Source organism: Embiotoca jacksoni, unplaced genomic scaffold (genome assembly GCF_022577435.1).
Source record: "Embiotoca jacksoni isolate LCO1_2020_lvr unplaced genomic scaffold, fEmbJac1.0.p SCAF_3, whole genome shotgun sequence".
In the NCBI taxonomy this organism is placed as follows: domain Eukaryota; kingdom Metazoa; phylum Chordata; class Actinopteri; family Embiotocidae; genus Embiotoca; species Embiotoca jacksoni.
The window spans coordinates 3,486,275-3,508,642 of record NW_027185381.1 but is presented as its reverse complement, the minus strand read 5'-3'; the positions used below and the strand labels follow the sequence as shown (position 1 = coordinate 3,508,642).

At 42.8% G+C, this 22,368-nt stretch overlaps 1 protein-coding gene across 1 annotated transcript in view; it reads right to left on the bottom strand.

Moving 5' to 3' along the window:
• LOC138205768 (NT-3 growth factor receptor-like) overlaps positions 1–22,368 on the bottom strand; it is a 158,471-nt gene that overhangs the window by 5,510 nt on the left and 130,593 nt on the right. The window contains exons 14-17 of the mRNA XM_069161988.1: positions 19,819–19,949; positions 13,603–13,775; positions 7,145–7,388; positions 4,786–4,944 (exon numbers count right to left, since the gene is read on the bottom strand). Of these exons, the coding sequence (XP_069018089.1) occupies positions 4,786–4,944; positions 7,145–7,388; positions 13,603–13,775; positions 19,819–19,949 (707 nt within the window). The remainder of the gene's footprint in view (positions 1–4,785; positions 4,945–7,144; positions 7,389–13,602; positions 13,776–19,818; positions 19,950–22,368) is intronic.

The window sequence follows — 22,368 nt, the reverse complement described above, 5'->3', positions numbered from 1 at the left end:
AAACAGTGGATACAGATCATTGGAGAAGTCAAACGCTGCTGCTTTGGTGTGTTTCCCACGTTGTCATACAGTTTCCAGCAAAATATATAATCTACCATTAAAGTTCTGCTTCAGTCAGGTCAGTGATTCAGAAATCCTCCATACAAATGAAACCCAAGCAGCACTTCCACTGTTTCTCCAATCACTGTTTCTCAGCAGGTAGGAAAACTGATTAAAGTCAGCATTTGCACATTTTTCTAAGTCATTACATCATGATGGTTTTTCTAAAGGCATATAATAATTTTTTTTTTTTGGTGAATGTGAAAACTAAATCTTTCCTCATAATCTCTTTTCTTCTGGTTTTTCTATCATGTTGCTTTTGTGAGGTAACACTGTGGACTATTTCATTCATTTATAATCATAATACTATGATGTGTAGTTGGTTTGAACTGCACTGCATCTGCTTGCAAACTCATTGTTTGTACTTTGGATTTCCTGGAGATGACAGCAGAAGGGAGATTTCACTGGGTGATGTTCGGGACGTACCAACACTTGCAGGCCGGTTCTGAATGTGAAGGTTTTGTGCGCAGAAACCCGACCCAGCACGTCTCCTGGCTGAGGCATGCAGAGTATCCACCAGGGCTATTACACAGTTTTCTTTCCAATTAAACTCATCTCCCTGAATTAGACTCCTGGTGTTCCTGAATCCACCTCCATTACTCCACACTCTGCATCAGTACTTCAACACCTGCTACTGGCCTAACACTGCTACGCTTCAAGTAAACATATACAATTCATGGTCCGCAACACCTCAGCCAATTATTTTTTGTGTCGTTATTGTCAGTAGCAACAAGAGGCAGCTAATGGGATGTTTGGCTTCAAACAGCCTGCAGGGTTGAGAAACTGTAGCAGTGCCCGCCTTCATCGACCGCGCAGTTCTTTAACACACTCCAATGAGCTGCAGCGTGGAAAGGCCGGCTGCCTGCACACATTCCTGCTCATGTTAGTTTTACACACAAAACCAAGAAAAACAAGCAGCTACTGCTTTATTTAGAGTTCTTCTAACCTCATGTACACAGAAATTATACAGGAAACACAGAGGAGACCAAACACGCTGCTGAGAAACAGAACTGAACGTGAGGGTGGAAAACAGGAACTTTTCTGTTAATATTCTTGGCTGAGGTGCCAACTCAGTGCTGCAACTTATTATATCATTAATGGAGTTATTAATTTGTCTGGAATTATTGCTTAGTCACAACTTCTCAACAACTCAACAAGCACGATTGTTGCTCCAATTAAAACCTCTAAATTCACTGCTTCGGTCCTGATCACATGCAAGACGATGATCAAACCCACAGCTCATTCTTCTTTTTTATTTCTGATGGAAATAAAACTTTGAAAAGATTCAGATTTTTCTGAATTGTGTCCAAAGGCTCCAACATATAAAGACACATGACATACAATATGTGAAGGTTATATTTTTGGTATATGCAGGTTGTAGGTAACAGCAGTGGTTCTGTTTCATTACAAATAGAACAAATGCAGACACCAGGATGAAGACGTGTAACTACTGTTACAGTAATCTGATGGTTCACTTCCCCTGATGTTGGAGGTTTGTAACTCTGAAAATGAAAATATGTCTGCAGCATCTGTTGTTTCGGATGACTGTATGTCTTTCTCTGGTTCCGAAGCAGAACTGCAGCATGAGACTGACCGCAGTGGACAACTGAGTGAAGTCCACACAGCTGCGTGACATCGACCTCACAGTGACAGAGATTTTTGTTTTAAATGCTGAAAAAAAAAATCGTTTGAGGTGCGTTTTTGTCTCTAAACATTTACAGTAGCTGATATTTGATGTAGAAATGACTCTGTGAACTGGACTGCAAACGTGAGGCCATGTTGATGGAGAACCAGGACGGTTGTGGAGCAATCTGGATCCTGTACTTCCATAAAAGCTACAAATCAGTATGAAGTCACGTTTAAAGCGTCGACGGACTCTGGTGATAAACGTGTGTCTGGCAGAGGGAACACACACAACACCTCACGCGTGTAATGATCAGTGATTTAACCTGAGCATGAAGCCTTTTATAAAATAAGAGTACAGAATGTTGAGATATATTGAATGATTACATGATGTCAGTGAATGTGCAGTGGACGAGGACAGTGAACTCAGTGATCTTTAAACAGTGTTTTCTCTGATGCTGTGTTCCAGATGTTGTACTTGTGTACTAACTCTCACTATTTTGACTGCATCAGTGTGTTCAAACTGTCCAGTACAGAAACACCAGAACACTACAAGTACCAGGATGTTGCACTGAAAACAGTCCAAAAAAGAAGTGTGAAACTCTGGACACTTTCCACCCTAAACGGTCGCCATCTTGGCTCCATAGAGGAAGGGGGCGGGGCAATTGAAATAAAGGATTTTCAAATTAAGGCGTCTGAGGAAGCTGGAGCTGTTCCTGAACACAAAAGTGTTTATTTTTCGCTGCTGCTGCTGGAAAGAAGAATCAGTGTGTTTATTGAGTGTTAAACAGAGGACACAAAAACACATTGATTTTTAAATAAATTAATTGAAGCTGCAGATATTTTGGAGGGTGATGTGTTCACATGATGAAGTTATTTCCAGTCAGCTTAGAACAGCAGTGTGATTTGAAACAACACTGCTCTGTTAAAATTCCTGCACTACAAAAGTCCTACCATGTAAGAGCACTAATTGTTCGTGTACTAAGAGAAATATGTCATTAATAACACAGTGTGAGACTTAGTCAGTCACATCTGTTGCTCGCTGCTGTCAGAAAAGTTCTATTACATTTTCTTTTCCTCTGTGCAGCTGTTTAAAGGAGCCTCTCTGACTCTTCCCTTAGGCTGTTTCACCTGGAGCTCGTGGAGACTAACAATACATAAAATTCTCTTTTATGGCAGAGTAATTCACAGAGACACAAATGATGAACAGTCATGTTTCTAATACTGAGTCTGCCTCTTTGGATTTTTGTTTCTATATAATGACAAAGTGCAACTTTCCGTCTACGATTACTATTGTGGATGATGATATGGAGCCCTAATTTAGTTTTCAGGTGAGGATTTCTTTCATTTGATTTTTGATTTTAGTTTTACTGCATGCACACACACACACACACACACACACACACACACACACACACACACACACACACACACACACACACACACACACACACTAACTCTCACCACTGATGCACAAACAGAATCCGCCTAAATCTCATTCACATTGTCAAATAATGCAGCATAAGCCGGGATGCACATTAATATCAAAACAGGCTCCATGATGTCTGCAAGGGATAGACAACTCATAAAAGTGTGATTCTACATCAGTGTGTGCTTCATCCTCTGTAGGTCTGGATGTCTGGCTGATCTCCGGGAGATTTCTCCACAATTCCAACTCTGAAATCCACTTTTGGTTGAAATAACAACTTTAAGTCCTTTTTTATTTCCCCGGAGCGCCAATAAACCGTAATGACTCTACAGGGATTGAGGCTCATTGATCGATACCTCCTGACTCCACTGTTATTACCAGGTGCTGAGCTTCCTGTCTCTCTCTGCTCCGTCCTCTGTTTTGGAACAAAAGCGCTCATTCACTGAAATGTCAGGACTCTCGGTGCTGGAGGACGCGCCTGTTGCCTCTGAGAGAACATTTCCAAAAGAGAAAGGACAAGAGGTAAAAACAAGCCGCTCTGCTCTTCAGGCAGGTGTGGACTTGGACTACAGTTAGTCTCTTTATTAGCTGAACAGTCCTGAGAGAATGCAGAGGTCAAGTTCAGTCAGTTCTACATCAAACCAGAAGCTCCTTTTGTTCGGAATCATCAGGACTGTGTGGGAGCTCATGAAGGAGAGACCAGGTTTCATCCATGTTCATTACAACTTATTACATAGTTTAATCATTTCATCAACACTGACAGATCTGACCAGCAGGATTTTAGACATACTCTGGTCAGAATGTAACAATTCACCTTATTTAAAGACCATTCAGGGAAAAGTACAACGGCCATTTCTAAGGAACGTTCAGACCCGATGCCCACGCAAATTTCATCACTGTTGACTGTCCAGAATAATCAAAAATTCGTGAAGTATCCCTTTGTAACTTCCCTGGACACGCTGCCAAATAATGCTCTCCTGATGCCGACACATCACCCATCCGAGCGCTCCCACAGGAACGTCACTTCCCTCCTTTTATCGATTCCGATGAACGGGAAAATAAACATTACTATGTCATATCCGCGTAGACGCGACAGGCCTCTGATAACATATATGGCACATCGGCAACTTATTTGTGTCACTTTCATTAATGTATACATTTTGTTGAGATTACAGTAAGGCAAACGGTAGGTTATTTGTGATCTAGTTTTTTAAGTTGTTCATTCGGAGTCCATTTACGGCGTATAAGGTCCATCCGTTCCTTAGAAATTAGCGTAGTACTTTTCCTCTTCAAGGTCTTTAAATAAGGTGAATTGATAGAGTGGTTATTTCTTTTGACATGTTTTATGTAGAGTCTGTTTTATGCTGAAGTGTTTGTATATTCTGTGTTTAAATTAGCTTTAATGAATTGACCAGCCACCGACGAAGCTCTATAGATCATAAAGGTGGTATTCCTTCATTACACTGTCAAGAACTTAATTTGACTTTATTTGATTTAGTTGTATTAAACTGCACATGTTGAACATTTGAAAAACTGCAGTCAGGAAACTCTTTTGATTAGTTTGTGGCGGGGAAGGTCAGCACAGACTCACACCATGCAGTCACAGTACACATTGTGTGTCAGTGATCGTGTACCTCGTTGTTGGCGAGCTGGAACCACGGCTGTTTGCCGTACGTAAAGATCTCCCACAGAATGACTCCGAAGCTCCACACGTCGCTCTCTGTGGTGAACTTCCTGTACATGATGCTCTCTGGGGGCATCCAGCGGATAGGCAGCATGGTGTGACCTCCCACCTGCACAAAGAAACACACACACACACACACACACACACACACACACACACACACACACACACACACACACACACACACACACACACACACACACACACACACACACAGACACATGTGTTCTGAGTTCCAGGGGACACGCACAAGTCAAACTTATATGAGGACTCCACAGCACCGTTGTTTCCCCTGTCAGAGGTGAATGTTAAGTCTAGAGGATCCTACCTGCAAGAGGTGGGACTGACTTTTCATTAATATTATTATATTAAATATTATATGTTAGGTTAGGTTAGGTAGTTACTTTATTAATCCCCAAGGGGAAATTTTTTCACTACAGCAGCATACAGGAAAGCAATAAAATAACAGTAAAAAATATTAAATATAAAATGCACAGTATATATATATATATATATATATATATATTTATATTTATATACAAACTTTATACATATTATTATATACAAATAACCAAGAAACACAGATATAAAATCACTGAAATATCAGAGCAATTCAACAAGACAAAATACATAGATTCTTCTGGATTACTTAAATGGTGTATTTATAATGCAATTCTATAATATAAATAATATGATTATCAGGCTCTATACTATGTTATTGTGGTTTTAACTCAGATTTGCCCATTAAAAGAGCTGCAGTCCACCTGTAACAGTCAGAAGAGGAATATTCTCTGTTGGTTTCATGTATTAATGCAATGAAGGTTAACATGTGTTGAGTGAACACCCGTCCCCTCATCCTTCCGTGACAATTTGTAAAAGAATTTCAGGTAACATAAAACACTAAAGTGCCCCTGCAGAGTCAGTGTTTGGTTTGTGCTTCTGGGCTCCTGTAGAAACATGGCGGCTCTATGGAGGAGTACCTGCTCCCTGTGTAGGTATGAAGGAGTCACTCTGAGGTCACAGAAACACAATGATTCTTTGTCTCAGGTGATTTTAAACTAATGAAAACAGAATTATGAATATTAAATGTCAGCCAATAGATACTCCTTAATCTATCTTTACACTGCAGCTTTAGATTAAAAGAGATTTGCCTGCTGGGACGTTGGAGTGGCCATTAAAGAGAAAACAGCCCACAGAAGCTACTTCAGTGGATGGGACTCAGCGGAGTCGTTGACATTTACTGCCAAATACAAGTTATCTCCCACCATGGAGAGAGTCTCCTGAACATCCCTGTGTGCCGCGGCCGCCATCAACCCTGAAGACAGACCTTCTCTCCATCTGGGACCCATGTCAGAATATTCAACATTGTCTGTGGACCAAATATTTGGGACAAACTGTACAGTGAAATGTGATGTGACGGTCAGTCATGGCAGCAGCCTGTGCTGCAGCTACTGAGCATGTGCAGAACAGGAGAACACAGTAGTTACCCACATCTATCTATCTTTCCTGAATCAGCCGATGTGGATGGGGAGAGGAGAGTTGGATGCCACCTCCATGGGCTATGGTGTGTGATTTTCCACTATCTAACCACAGCTCCAGAGCTGTAAACATGGACTGTATATAAAAATGGACGTAGCATCTGGCTCTGAAAAATGAGGAAGATACGCAGGTTCCTTAAGCTGCATAACCACCGACTGCCACTAGAGGTCGGCTCCAAAAAGTGTCGGGCTCCATAGACTCCCATTCAACTAGTCTCATAAAATTCTCAGTCGATAAAATGTGTCCATCAGTTATCTTGGTGTTGTTAGCTAAAGTCACTCCTTCTTATTAGTTTTCTGGAGGTCAGAAGATAATCCGTCAGTAGTGAGAAAATAAGCTTTAAAAAGCTGTGTTTTTGTCTGTTTGATTGACAGGTCTGCGGTGCGGTCAGGTTACAGCTATTGGTGGGCGGGATGTAGTATCACCGGGTTTCCAATCAGATCAGTCAGATCCACCGCTCGCTCCTCCCCAGCGTGTCCAAATATGGTCACTTCCTGCTCTGCTCTGAACGAGCAAGATGGTTGTAACACTGTGGTCAAGTGGTGGAAAAGATGCTTCACATATGTCATTCTGCACCATAAACACTAATTTGTTCATGAAAATAATTCATTCACATTCACAGCGTGTACGGTCAAATCAAACTGAGCCTTCAGTTATTTGATGTCTGCTGATTGGGTAACTGTCTTCCTGCCTTGTACGGTTGAGGGTCGAGGTAAACAAACCACCGTTACTGCAGCAGCTGTAATGTGTGTGCAGGACTGTGTTCTTACCCTGTAGTAATCTGTGCTGTAAATGTCTCTGGACATGCCAAAGTCTCCTATTTTCACCAGGAGGCCGTTCCCCACCAGGCAGTTCCTGGTCGCCAGATCACGGTGCACGAAGTGTTGGGACGCCAGGTAGATCATCCCGGCTGCGATCTGACTGGCTATGTGGAGCATCTGGGACAGACCGAGCTCCCCATTGGTCTGCAGAGGCTGCCCGTCCACCAGGATCATGGCGTCTGGCCCGTGAGCTCTGAGGGAGGCAGGAACACTGTGAGTTAGGAACTGAGGACACGTCTGATCAAAGACAGTTTGGTCATCTCACATTCTTATAACACTTGTTTTGTTCCACTATAAAACCACTTACCATGTTTTGATCAGATTTCCTCTTTAATATTAATATCAACCTTAAATGCTGCGCCAGTCACTTTGTTTTTCAAGATGGCAAAAGTAACACCAGCGAACTAGAAGCTGTGCATGTCTTCTGATTTGCTGGAACAGGTCTGACCAGTAGCAGCTCACAGCTTCCACAACTACTGACACATCCTGAGGTCAGTGTTGTGTCTCCTGTCCACGGGACGGCTGGACATAACATTCTTTATGACCTCCTCACTCGTCCCACCCCCACGAAGGGCTAGCTCTTTCAGGTTCTTCCAATCAGGACGCATCACATAGTTTGAAAGAGCCAACCAGCAGGTCGCACCTGTTTCACACCAGCACATTCACCTGTACATATACACACATAACTTTACAACATCGCCCACAGTCATTCCACCACACACATCACAGGACAGAGAGATGTTCATTTTAATGTCTGATCAGTGTCCATGGTAAATGTGGTCAACTGAAGCAATAAACTCCTCAACAGCCGCTCTGTGTGTTTCTGGGGAGCAGCTGCAGACGCTGCTGTTCTTCCTGCAGCAGCTCCGTCATCGGAAGGTGACGTAGTCGGTGGCAGGAAGAGCTACAGGCGTCTGGATCACCAGGGGGCGCTCTACGTGCTGCACCACAACGAAGCCTTGTTCTCTTCGTGTGCTGCAGCTAGCTTGGTTTCCAACCGGGAAATATGAGTGCAGAGGATGTTCTGGAGACATTTGATAGAGTTCTGAGTGATTCAGATATTCAGACGTATTTATTTTAACCCAAGCAGACGGCTGACGAGTGTCACGACCGACGAGGACCGAGCAGCTGAGAGCAAACACACAGGGGTGATGCCTTCGATCCAACTGCCCTGTGAATCATTCTGCTGCAGTGGATTTCAGCGTGGGCAGGTTCTGCTGGATGCTGTTGGTGTGTGTGTGTGTGTGTGTGTGTGTGTGTGTGTGTGTGTGTGTGTGTGTGCATGTGTGTGTGTGTTAGTATGGATTTAACTTTTCTTCTGACTTGAACAGAGGTGAGCTGCAGACCTTTTTCAGGATACTGAAGATAAACTGGAAACTAAAAGCAGCAGCAGAGAACAGACGATCATGGAGGGAGGATCTCTGAGCAGTGACGTAGAGAGAGAGGAGGAAGGGCAAAGAGTGAGTGACCTGTGTCGTAAATGCAGTGTGAACCACTAGTCACTGTGTGTGTGTGTGTGTGTGTGTGTGTGTGTGTGTGTGTGTGTGTCTTTTCAGCTTCACTGACTTTTAAGTCTCTAATGGAGAAAGTGATGCCAGTGAAGTGGCAGCTCAGCGTGTGTCTTTTACAGTGTGTGTGTGTGTGTGTGTGTGTGTGTGTGTGTGTGTGTGTGTGTGTGTGTGTGTGTGTGTGTGTGTGTGTGTGTGTGTGTGTGTGTGTGTGTGTGTGTGTGTGGTGGTAGTTTGGAGGGCAATGGATGCCGGCTAAATTAGTAGTGTGTCCTGGATGAATTGATGCCAGCACTTTAATGGAAACACAATTACTGAGCTGAAATTAGCATCCAAAGCACAGAACACTGTCCCATACAAGCGCACGCGTGCACACACACTCACACTCTCTCTCTCACACACACACACACACACACACACACACACTCACACTCTCTCTCACACACACACACACACACACACACACACACACACACACACACACACACACACACACACACACACACACACACACACACACACACACACACACACACAGTCATACATAAGCACTGGCAGACTTCACCTCCTGGCGACAGACTAAGTACCAATGTTCTATTCTGCAGAGCAAAGCATCCTGGGAGCAAATAACATCTAATCACAGCAGACATAATGCAGCTCATTAGCTAACCAACCACAATTTACAATTTAGGCATTTAGCTTGTGCTCTCATCCAGAGGAGCCTCGGTGTGTGAGCAGGTAGTGCTGCGAAGTCGGACTCAGTTCGGGACCTCCTGAACAAAAGTCTCGTGCGATGTCTTACACATCCACACACACTGTTCGTTTATTCATAGTCCAAACACAATGTGAGAAACCAGAGCATTCACGATGGTGCCTGCACAGAGCAATCCATTAGATATTACAGAGCAATTAAAGTCCTGTTTATGATGACTGATGTTTCCGTAGTATAACACCTGTCGTGCTGCACGCACAGCTGCTGACTTACAATCCAAAACTGTTTCAGCAGAAGTTAAAGTCTTCATTTACAGGATTATACAAGAAGCTCTGCATGTGCCACAGAGTGCCAGAGATATGGATTTTCAGGACAGGACAGGACAGTCAGAAATATCATCCATTAATATCTGCGTATGAATGGGTCAGCCCTGTATGGAGGACAGAGTTTTCCTTGTTATGTAGCTAAAATAATCATAACCAAGCCAACAATTTATGTCTTTCAAACACATTTTCTGGTGCCTAAAAGAGTGAATAAAATATATTTCACAACGTTGCTTTGATTAACTTTACTTTCTCAGGGACAGGGCTGGAATGATAGAGGTGAGTGTCCGTGTCTCTGACTGGTGGAAACATCTCCTGTCATCTTATTGAATCCGCAGCATGAAACATGAGGCTGTTGTTATTGTAACCACCGAAGTAGAGTGAGCAGTGACTGGGCCACTGGATACTGAAGTCAGAAGTGTCTTCTGTGTGATCTTCATACAACCTTTGAACATGTATCCTCACTGGATGTCAGCGTGAAGCTGCAGTTCTTTAAAGAAAAGACTTCTCTTTTAGGAGACGGAGAAAAGAGAGATTTTTAAAAATTTCTTGAAGAGAATGAGTTTGCTGGTGTTTTTACTTGATTAACAAAAATCTCAGTTCATCACAAACTTTCTGCCGTTAAATCTGGTAAGACTTTTGGTTTTAGAGTCAAATCAATCGTGATCTTTGCTCCTCAACAGCTCTCTCATCATTTCACCACCAAAATCGAATCACTTCAAGTGAGTCCGAGTGAACATTTGTGCCAAATCTAAAGGCATGCCTTCCAGGCTTTCCCCAGATATCGTGCTCACAAGCATGGGTCAATGTGAGGTGACAGTGACCTTGACCTTTGACCAACAAAATCAGTTCATTCTCGTTATCGAGTGAATCTTTTTGCCAATTATGAAGAATTCCTGAGAAGGGGACGGACAGACAGACAACCCGAAAACATAATACCTCTGGACATTGCCAGTCCAGAGGCATAAAAAATGTTGTAAAAGAAATCTGATGTTTGAAATGAAAAAAGTTGGTTGCATCTTTCAGTACAGCCGGAACGATGATCCCGGGCAGTCAGACAGTTCTGCATCATGGAGGCTGAAGGTTCAGCACCTTGGACAGAGAACATCACCGTCTGCTGGACTCGTGGTCGGCTTCATCTTCGAGCTTCGGTGAAGTTCAGTTCATCTCTGTTTCTTGAGAAGCCGTCGGGCAGAGACAGACTGCCGGCCTCAATGACTCCAACTCTCCTTTTTTATTATTTTCACAAGTCTGCTATTATTTGTAAGTCATATCATGATGTCGTGGTGTGAAAGCGACGTGTGTGTCTGCAGGTCAGACTGTAATTTTGCACATGCCATCCATCAGGGCACTTTGATTCACACACTATATTGTAATAAAAAATGTTTCATGTACTCTGGGCGTCGTGCACACACTGAGCTTCCTGTGTCCATCTGTGAACCTTCGAGCTGCAGCGTCTGAGGGGTTTAAACAGGCTGACAGCAGGACAATCAGACCTGATGGTGTCGCCTGAGATCGAATGTTTGACTGTCTGTCACAAAGAAAGCAGTCAGTCTTCATCACCAGGCACGAGAGATTACTGAGCCCCACTGAGCTCAGGCAAATATTAAACCACAAGTGAATCACTGTCAGTAGACAGTCACTTCACACACCGGCGGCTGCAACGACACACACTCTCACACTCACCCGAGATGAGCTGCTGTTTTACACACAGCTGGATCTGTGTTTGAATGGAGCTCTTTCAGTTTCAGTTACAGACTGTGAGTAACGCATGATAATGTGTGCTCGGGTTAATTAACCCCAATCAGTGATGAGGTGAAACTTTCTAAACAGCCACAGTGAAGATGAAGAACAAACACTGATTTGTGATGCTGAATGTGCATCATATTGAACTCTTACTTTGCAACTTGACTTTAGTTCATCTTTTTGTTTGACGCTCCAAGGTGAAAAAAGTGATGTGCTCTTTAACAGAGACATCCTTCATCCGGTGTTTGAATACATCCTTTAAATTTAGCTGTTGTACCTGTTGTACAACCCTCTTTAGCTCGATGGCGGTGTTAGATTAAAGCTCATGGAAGTATCTCAAGTCAGCCAGCTTGATTTTTGAAAGTCTGAACAGTGCAGTGTAACCACACCAGGTTTGGAGGTGGTTTGAAATGTGATTCTGATTGGATTTCTGCAGATACGCGTCTCAGTCCGGACGCTCTGCTGGCTCAGATGGGATTCCTGGCGTCACTTGCGACACGACACACGGTGACGTCTTTTTTAGAAACAAAGTTACAGAATCTCTGCTACCGCTAGCACACAGCTATCAGAAAGTGCAGATTTGTGCGCTGTGGAGGACAACAACAACAACAGTTCACTGACAGAAGCTGAAATAAACTGTCTGCTGCCGCTTCCGTGTTGGAGAGTCGCGTCACCGGCGTCGCTGCGTGTATGTCGTTTCCACAGCAGCCCGTGCAGATAGTTTGGTGATGTCTGGACACCAAATCTGATCTGTTCGCTTGCAAATAACAGTGCAGACAGTCAATCCTAAAGATCTGATTTGAGAAACAAATCCTATTTGTCTGCAGTCTGAACAAAGCCAATGTGCCCAGTAAATATCAATCAAATCTGCTCGTTTGATTGAATTATTTCTAAAGTATAAGGTGACAGTTTGAAATAACGAAATAGTTCATGAATGTCCACAGTGGATCTGAGGAAAATTAGGAAAACTCACAGTTCTCTGAGCACATGTTGATCTCCTCCACAGAGGTACCTGTGCATGTGTCTGTTTTCTGAACAGCTCCCGGCTGTATCACCCACCTGGGTCTGATTTCTACTGAACGCTGACTGTATTTTACATAATGCCGTGGGAGGATAGCTGCAGTGCGAACCTGTCACTCCATCAGACAGGCTCATTCATCAATCACTGGAGATCACACTTGTTTGGCAAACGAGACCACTTGAACAGGGTTCTCACAGCGAGGCACGGCGACCACGGTGACAATATTTCACAGCGGCGTGAAGTCTGCCATTTATATTTATACATTTCTTACAGGCAGCTCGCTGAAAACAGTTTCTTAAGCGGACTGGCATCAGTCAACGGGTGGGGAGGTGGGGGGATGTCACCTTTAAAGAAGGGAGGAGAGGGTGTGAAGGAAGAAGTAGCGGTCTTTAACAAGCGGCTGGTCAGAGTCCGGTGACAGAGTTGAGAATGAGGCATCACTCTGCAGTGTTGGACTGAGACAGGCTCATCCATCACTCAGTGTCCGGCAGCTAACTTTCTGCTCCGGCTGTCACGCAGGCCACAGAGCTGAAAGAGACTTTTCCACTGCTCAATCACTGACTTAATGTAAAATAACATTTTTTTTCCCTGCGCTCTCACATCTTCGTGCAGCCAGATGAAGGAGGGGGCCGCTTTGATGGCAGGGTGTGATCTGATTGTGCAGTTAACACGTTGACAGTAGCTCCTGTTGTTGAGGTCATGCCATGCTCTCGGATCAACTTAGTACACAAGAGTATGGAGCTCCTGAGAGACAGGGAATCATGGAACAGTCTCTGCAGGCGGCTCGCCAACTGTGATGGCGCAGACCAGTATCACAGGAAATCACACACATTCAATCACCTAGTTGCATAAAGTATTTTACAGGGTGGAAAATAAAAAAATCATTGGAAGTTGAGTATTTAGTGTGAAGACCTAATATTAAGACAAATCTTGGTTTTCACAGGTGAAACTGAAAATGTCGTGTTGAGTTTTTATGTGAAGAGACAGAGGATTGCTTTGAAAAAACAAACGTTTAGCTTCCGGTTGGACACTCAAAGACCCCCAGAGACGAAAGGACAGTCACCTCAGATGCACTCACCTCCACCTGCTGAACTCACCTGAGAAACTTGTTGAGGTCTCCGTGCTTCATGTACTCGAACACCATGATGAGAGGGTCTCCGTCCACACACACTCCGTAGAACTTGACGATGTGCTCGTGCTGGAGGTTAGTCAGCAGCTCGGCCTCTCGCTGGAAGTCCTTCCTGGCAGCCAGAGTGGGATCCTTCAGAGTCTGGAAGGAGAGAGGGTTCTCATTACGTGATCGAAATCGTGACCAGGTCAAAGGTTACACCATGGTCGCCATGGCGACAGCCGTCCCCTCCTGTGGTCAGCCTGCAGTAGAAACATGGACACGTCGCTCCATCGAGGTTGTGAAGATGTCGTTTGTGAAGAAAAATGAATAAATAAATAAATAAAAATGACAGTTATTTTGTAGTAACAATAACTGCAATCTAGTGAAGAGAACCACAAGCAGGTTGAAATAGTAAACACAATATTTCTTCTTCTCCAGTCTCCTTCCACCTGAACTTTTACCTCCAGTTTTCTTTTCTCAGTTATCATCTGTCTCATGTCACTAAAGACTGTTCAGTTTTCTCTCGGGGTCACAGACGAGTGAGATAAACACAGCTCAGAAAAAAAAAATCCATTCATGACACAGAAAGGATGAGAAGCCCGACGGAGGACATTCTTCTTCACTCAATGACAATAATGGGCTGAAATGTCCCGATTATTGTTAATAGCTTTAACAGCAGTGCTGCTGCCATGGTAACCTTCTTGTTTATCTCCCTCTTCTATCTTCTCTTTCACCTCTGGCTCACCTCATCTCAGCCTTTGTTAATGCACAGAGACCTTCTGCTGCTGTAATCTTCACACACTAATCTGATGTCTTTTAATCTGATCTAATTTACTTACATGATAAAAGTACGGTAGATTAGATATGTGTTTGAGCAATTTCCTGATTCTTAGAAATCCTTCATATTTCATTGATTTTTGGGCAAACTAAAAGACGTTCAAAGTGATCTAACGTTTGGTGTTCCGTGTGCGTTCTCACTCTTCTGAAGAAAAGCCTCAGTAATCAACTTAGGTGTGATTAAGGTTTGAACCTTTAGCTGTGGATATTGGTTTTTGTTGCATTTCCAGACTCTAACAGCAGCTCGAGGGAAGTTAAATGACATGATTTACTCTCGTCTGGCCCGCAGTTAATAGTTAATTATTATAATGAAAGAAAACAAAGTCGTTTTGTCTTCTTTGTTAATTTGGTTAATATGGGATGATGATGATAATTGTAATTATCCATAGATCAGGGTTTCCACTCGAATGTTGAATTCCATGACCTATAATGAACAGAAAAACAGGCTGAGCAGACACATGCACCCACATAAACACATTTTTTTCCCCCGTGGGAATGGCTGTGGTGTGGCTGCGAAGCGCTCTCTTTCTCATTTTTGATAGATCTATAGTAGTTTTACAAACTTTACATTTATCTTTTCTGTCGTCTATTTTTATCACCCAGTCTTTAACCTCATCATTTTGTAGCTAAAGCAACATTTTTCAGCATGCTTGCCTTCTTAAGCAGCGACAAGGAAAGGTGTATCTTTACTGAAGTGCCGGCCTCTTGTTCACAGACAGAAGGAGGATAAATCTACTCATTGAATACGGGAAACACATAAAATAAGGTAATAAAATTAAAAAAATAAATGACATGGAAAATATTCATTTTTTTTTGTCAATAGCAACTAAAATTTAAACATGCAAACATCATTTCCTGGTATTCCATGAGTTGGCCCAACAAATTATCAAATCCTCTGACTTTCCATATCTGGAAAAGAGTTTTAAAGATTCTCTGATTCCCCAAAATTGCTCCTCCAAGACAATAATGTCAAATTTTATAGATTTTTCTCCCCTGTGTTACTTTTCTTTGTTGTATGAGATGAATAGATTCATATTTTTTGATTTTGATTTTATACATTTTATTAATCCCCGAGAGGAAATGTCTTCACTACAGCAGGGGGGCTCTCAGGGGGGAGATGCTGCAGCAGGCTGCCACTAGCGCAGCGCCAGGTAACCTGACCTGAGGTGCATGTTTTTGGATGATGGGAGGAAGCCGGAGAACCCGGAGAGAACCCACGCAAGCACAGGGAGAACATGCAAACTCCCCACAGAAAGGCCCAGGACCGGATTCGAACCCGAAACCTTTTTGCTGTGAGGCGACAGTGCTAACCACTGCACCACCGTGCCTATTTTGAGAAGTCATGCTGCTTCAGTTCCTGTTTGGACCGCGGCCACAGATGACACGAGTCACTGCATTTCTTTGACTCTCAGGACATAAACATGAGCATTATGAGGTGAGAATACACATATCTGTTACATCAGTACGGTTGTATGAACGTTTGTCCCTCAGCAGAGACTCGCTGATCCCATGCAGCATGTCTGTGTGTCTCAGAAGACGGAGTGCAGCGTCAGTTTTATTCAGATTAACAGGATTAATTAGCTGCTGTGAATCCTGGAAGGAGCAAAATGATGTGACCATGAAAATTAATCAGTTGTGCTGTTTCTGATCCTGTCATCAAACAAGAAAGTAATGTTTTCAAATCAATCTCTGTTCATGTCCTAATTGGCCTTCAATAACAAACAGAACACTCAGACCTGGACCGCCTCCATCCAGCTAAGCGTTCTGCTTTATGAGCGTAGTGGGGACCTGAATAGCAGAAACTCTGCAGCAGTCCTCTGTGTTACCATCCAATAATTACTGTTATAGAACAAGTAGCAGAGATCTGATTGGTCAACTGGACATTTGGAACGTACTCAAATGGTCATAACATCACACCCTGCTCATCACTAGAAATATCACTCCACCTTCTCAATGGCAATATACTGTATAGTTGGACTTGTATTTCAGATAATATTCAATATTAAGTTGTTTGTACTTGTTATAGGTGTTAAATGTGACCCATTTGGTAAAATCTGGTCTTTTTTTGGTTCTTTTTTGTTGCTCTGAGCCCCCGTACCGTAACACCACAGATTGTTGCTTACTTAAAATCCAAGCGGCGGCCAGCTTGATCGGTTTGGTTTTAACACGACACTCATAAAAATGGTAAAAATACATGAGTCCATCGATATCTTTTTTCAACAAATATCTTAGTTACAACCAGACTGAGCTAGCTGAGCAGTTTAGTGTTTCTATGTGATGTATTTATTCAGTTTGAGAAACGATCTCTCGAAAGCAATAAAACGGACTAGATCTCGTCTCCATTGCTAAGGTCGTTGCTAAGGGTGAGCTTACTTGGAGTAGTAAACATTGCACACATTACATAAGAGTCGACTGACATGACTGGTTGTTTTCCAGTTGTTAGTCATACCCCGTGTTTTGCCATGGAAACGGAGATTGCACCAAAAAAAAAGTTTAATGTTTTGAGAGCAAATTACCCCACAATATGAACACATTTTGATTACATGTTTTATTTCGTTGGTAACTTGTTGTTTTACACTCCAGGGTGTGCTTTAACTTCAATGATGCTTACGGACCGCATCTCCGTCGTGCCAATAATGACGTTAAAGCCCACCCACGAGTGTAATATCACTTAACTGACACAAAGCGTTAAAGACATGATGTATGTCATGGCTGCTCTGTGTTCCCCAGATGGAGTACTTTGACATCCTCCATCCCTCACAGCAAGAAACAAACCTCCCAAAGTCAGTGCCTTTAAAATCTGTGTGCGTGGACTTATTCGTTTCTCTGTGCAGCAATGTTGCTACAAAAATAACAGCCATAGAACCATTCTTCCTGTTTCATAGAGCTTTAATAGGAGGAGATTGTTTATATGTGCCGTGAACACCTCGGATGGTGAAAGCCAGTAAAAGCTACTGTAGTATGAATCTGACTGCTGTTTGAGGTTGGACCTGAGGAGTCCCTTGGTTCTGTTCAGGGTTGGAGGGTGTATAAAGGTCACCCTGTCAGGGGCGGGGCTTCTGCTCAGGTGTGCAGTCAGTGATTAGTAATTAGAGATGGGATCGGACCGTACTGCTGTGGTCCTTAGAAAGGAAATAACCTGTCACACAATTATTCAAATTACCAATTAAACTGTCGTGCATAAACATACTCATTGGCCGTCATTACCATAATAAGTATACAAAGGTTATTTATATTTGTAGAAGCACCTTGATCTGTAAAGGCAGTTAATGGAGAGCGATGACTTCCTGAACTTGAATTTCATAAAAAGACTCCAGTGTTTGCTTCTCTTATCGCTGATTAAATTATCCAAGATATAAACCAGATACAGAGCAGGTGCTGTGTGCAGGGAGGTTCAGACTGGACCTTATAGGTTGTAATAAACAAGCTCCTGACTTCAGAACGCAGCTGAACTCAACAGAAGTCACAAGAACTGAAGTGTGTCTGCACATGAAACTACAGGAGGGTTGATGTTACAGGAAGATCAGGATCTCCATAAAACCTTGACTGAGATTTTTTTTTTTATATCCGTCCTGACCTGATGTTCTGCCTCCTTTCACTAACAGACACAACAATTCATGTTATATGATATCAATCATGACGTGCAGAGTGTTTTAACATGACCATACTCTGTGATGTTTACAGTTTAACACGCAACATGAGGAAGTAAAAAAACCTTGTTTCCTTGATGATTCATTCAGAGAACAGAGAACGTGAACCTTCACTCTGACATTAATCTACAAACTTTTCCACTCATCCACCAACACATCATCTCCTGGTTCTGTCTGAGAAACAGAGATGAGAGTGAGTAAAAGTGTTCTGCCTCTGAATACCATGACCACTGTCTCGATATTACTTCCAAATTAAAAGTCCTTCTAGTATTAAATTATATCGACCCTTCAGGACTCATTCAAATGTTTTATTACGTAACATATGTCACAAATGAACTTAAAGGGGCTCTCTGCTGATTTGACATGTAAACATTGATTTACTGGTTCGTACACAGCATCCGACAACTCAGCTCGGTTTGGAGACGACAAACGCAGAACAGAAAGGTAAAATACTGTTGGTGTGGAGGTTGGAAGATGGAGGCAGGAAGCATCTAATGTGGATCCAGTTCACTTATAAACCTCCATCTCTGCAAGTTATCTTTGCATATACAATCCAATATTATCACTCATATGAACAGATTCACATACGTGTGAATGATGCCGTCTGTTTAGTCATTCATGAACACTCGTTCCTGCACCGACGGTGTGATAACGCAGCGTCATACCAACAGCAGAGTGGTGAAGGATGGAGGATGTATCTCTGTGTTTCTGTGTAAGTGCTGCAGCTTTTCTCACCCGACCTACACAGCAACACGAACCCGCTAGAAGTTTAAAAGTTAGCTTCATTTTTATTTTTTTTATCATCTTGCTATTTAACCATCAATATTCAACATTTGGTTTCTGAACTAACACCTTAATACACACCATCAAAATCATCTATTTTTAATAGAAGGATTGAATGGAAAGTTCGGAGCATAAATCATGCAGTGATAAAACAAATCTCAGCGTATGACATCTGTCCAGCCACACTGTGACTTTAACTCTCACTCCCACGCTAATACATGGCTGATAAAGCATCAACGTGTTGTACGGTGAGGAGAGAGGATCTGTTGAGAGTACAGCAGCACTGATTAGTGGAAACATGGCTGAAGTATTGACCTGTAGCAGACTGGTGGTAGTCTTACTGAGGATACAAAGGATTACTGCTGGAACCCTTTTAATCCTGCAGGATTTAATGACCTCTGCTGCATTATGCTTTTTTTCTGCTACCTTTACAACCTGTGAGACACACACACACACACACACACACACACACACACACACACACACACACACACACATACACACACACACACACACACACACACACACACACACACACACACACACACACACACACACACACACACACACTGTCAACCTAACACTTTCATTGTCTGTCAGAATCAGTTTTCATCAAGGATGCAAAGAAAGTTAACTTCTGCTGAGTCATATAATGCAGGACAGAGGACAAGGTGTGTGTGTGTGTGTGTGTGTGTGTGTGTGTGTGTGTGTGTGTGTGTGTGTGTGTGTGTGTGTGTGTGTGTGTGTGTGAGTGTGTGTGTGTTTCATAGGAGATCATACTCGTCAGCATCTCTCTCTAAAATGCAGCTGACTGTTTCCTGAACACACTTGTTCCATCAGCTGGCTCAGTCTCCTCACACACGTTTCCTCTGAGTCTCCTCAGAAGAGCAGCTGACACGGTTTACAAGGTTTACACAGTTTTTATCTCTCACCTTCACAGCCACCAGCATCTTGTCCTTGGTGGGACTCAGGTTGTAACATTCAGCCAGGAAGACCTTTCCAAAGGCTCCCTCTCCGAGCTCCCTCTTTAGAATAATGTCCCTCCGTTTGATGTGCTGAACATCTGAGAGGAACAGAGACAGAGACAGGAAGGGAGTGAGTCAACAAACATTGTAAAAACTACCACACTGCCTCTTAGAATAAAGCTTCCCAATAACCCTCCGCACTGCTCACATTATGTCCCGTTGAGGTCAAGCCGACGGGTCACATGAATCCTTTCATTCAGTTCAGACACATTACAAACAGTGAACAGGTTTTTATTGGATCTACTTTGAACTAAAGATCAGACACCTGTTGAGGCAGTTGCTGAGACGATAGTAATTATAAGGTTGGCGGTTCTATCCCTGGTTCCTCCTGTCCATAAGCTAAAGTGTCCTCGGGTGAGACATTGAACCTGAAAGTTGCTCCTGATAGCAGGCAGCAGCTTTCATGGCAGCTCTGTGTGTGAATGTGTGTTTAAGTGGGAAACCGTGTAAAGTGCTTTGACACCACTGAGGTGATAAAGTGCTGTATAAGAGCAGACCATATGTTGAGATGAATCTGATAGATTTCTCACTAGAGCAACACTGGTCAGGTATTTAATTTCGTTTTTTTTGTCATTTAGCAATGTCTGGATTTTTTTTCAAGCTCACAATTTTTCCTTTAAATATCAGTTGAAGCTGAATCCAACATGTTCTGAGTTTAGCAGCAGCTCACATCAATCCACAACATCTCTCCATGTTCATATTAACAACTGGAGGGACAAGGAGGGTTGGATATAAATTTCCGTGAAGCAGAACTGATTGAAGGTGCAGGGTTGTCTGTTATATATATGTGTGTGTGTGTGTGTGTGTGTGTGTGTGTGTGTGTGTGTAATTGTTATTCTAATTGACTGTGTGCAAATGTGTCTGTCTGAATAATGAAGTACTGAATGTTAATGCTATTGTGTGTGTGTGTGTGTGTGTGTGTGTGTGTGTGTGTGTGTGTGTGTGTGTGTGTGTGTGTGTGTGTGTGTGTGTGTGTGTGTGTGTGTGTCTGTGTCTGTGTTTGTGCATGTCTGTGTGTGTACCACACAGGCTAATTAGTGCAGTTACAAATAGCCAGGGTTAATATTGTAATTAACACTGTGAAGCGGGGGCAGTCACCTGTCAGCTGTAACACACACACACACACACACACACACACACACACACACACACACACACACACACACACACACACACACACACACGCGCGCGCACACACACGCGCACAGATGCGCACACACACACAGAGACTCAGTTTTTCACGACAACATAAACATCAAAGTATCAACATTAAATTTACATATAGAATTTTTCAGTGTACGATGTATTTACTTCATGAAAACACTTTTTGGTCATTTACATGATAATCCAGGTAAAATGCATCCTGTGGAGTCTTTTGTTATGTTCCAGATGTTGTACTTGTGTACTAACACTCTCTACTCTGAGTGCATCAGTGTGTTCACACTGTCAGTACAGAAACATCCGAACACTACAAGTACCAGGATGAAGCACTCAGAACAGTCCAAAAAAATAAACGGTCACCATCTTGGCCGTGTAGAGGAAGGGGGCGGGGCCATACATCATTTTCAAATTAAAGCTCTGAGGAAGCTGCAGCTGTTCCTGAACACAAAGTGTTTCTTTTCCACTGCTGCTGCTGGACAAGAATCAGTGTTTATTGAGTGTTAAACAGAGGACACAAAAACACGTTGATTTCTGGGTAAAATAATTACAGATGCAGATATTTTGGAGGGTGACGTGTTCACATGTTGAGGTTATACTGCTACTCTGTCAAAACTCCTACACTACACAAGTAAGAGTCCTGACATTGTCCTAAATTCACTATGAGTTCTGAAAAATGATGCAAAACAATCAAACAAACGTCCAGCAGTCTGAAGAGGCCTAAAAACAAATCCAGTCCACATTTCAGATTCATGATGACTTTAGCACTGTGCTTTGGCTGACATCCTTCTGCTCTGCCCCTCACATGATAACATCACTGAAATGTATGAATTAGTTCACACAGTATTGAGCTGAGGTCCCAGCAGGACGGCAGCAGCAGCAGCAGGTCTTATGTGTCCGGGCCCCAGAGGGACAACAGATTCTGACTGTATGAATCGGTTTGTCCTTGCAGCGTTTTGGATCTGTGAGCATGTGATCCTGTAGGATGCAGGGAGGACAGGATACCGAGTTAATTACTGCACTTACCGGCACGCTGTGCAGAGTAAAATAACTGCCTGGTGAGGTTCGGTCACCTCTGGCACTCACAGCCCTCAGAAATCTACAGTGCTGATGAGAAGGTGGGAGTAGAAATGTTTAACGTTTACATATTTATCCTCATTTAAAGGTCCTGTGTGCAGCTTTCAGAGCGATCTATAGGCAGACATGGAATATAATATGATATAATATGTATAATGATGTTTTCATTCGTGTAAAATCACCTAAAACTAATACCATCCTGTTTTTGTTTCTTTAGAATGA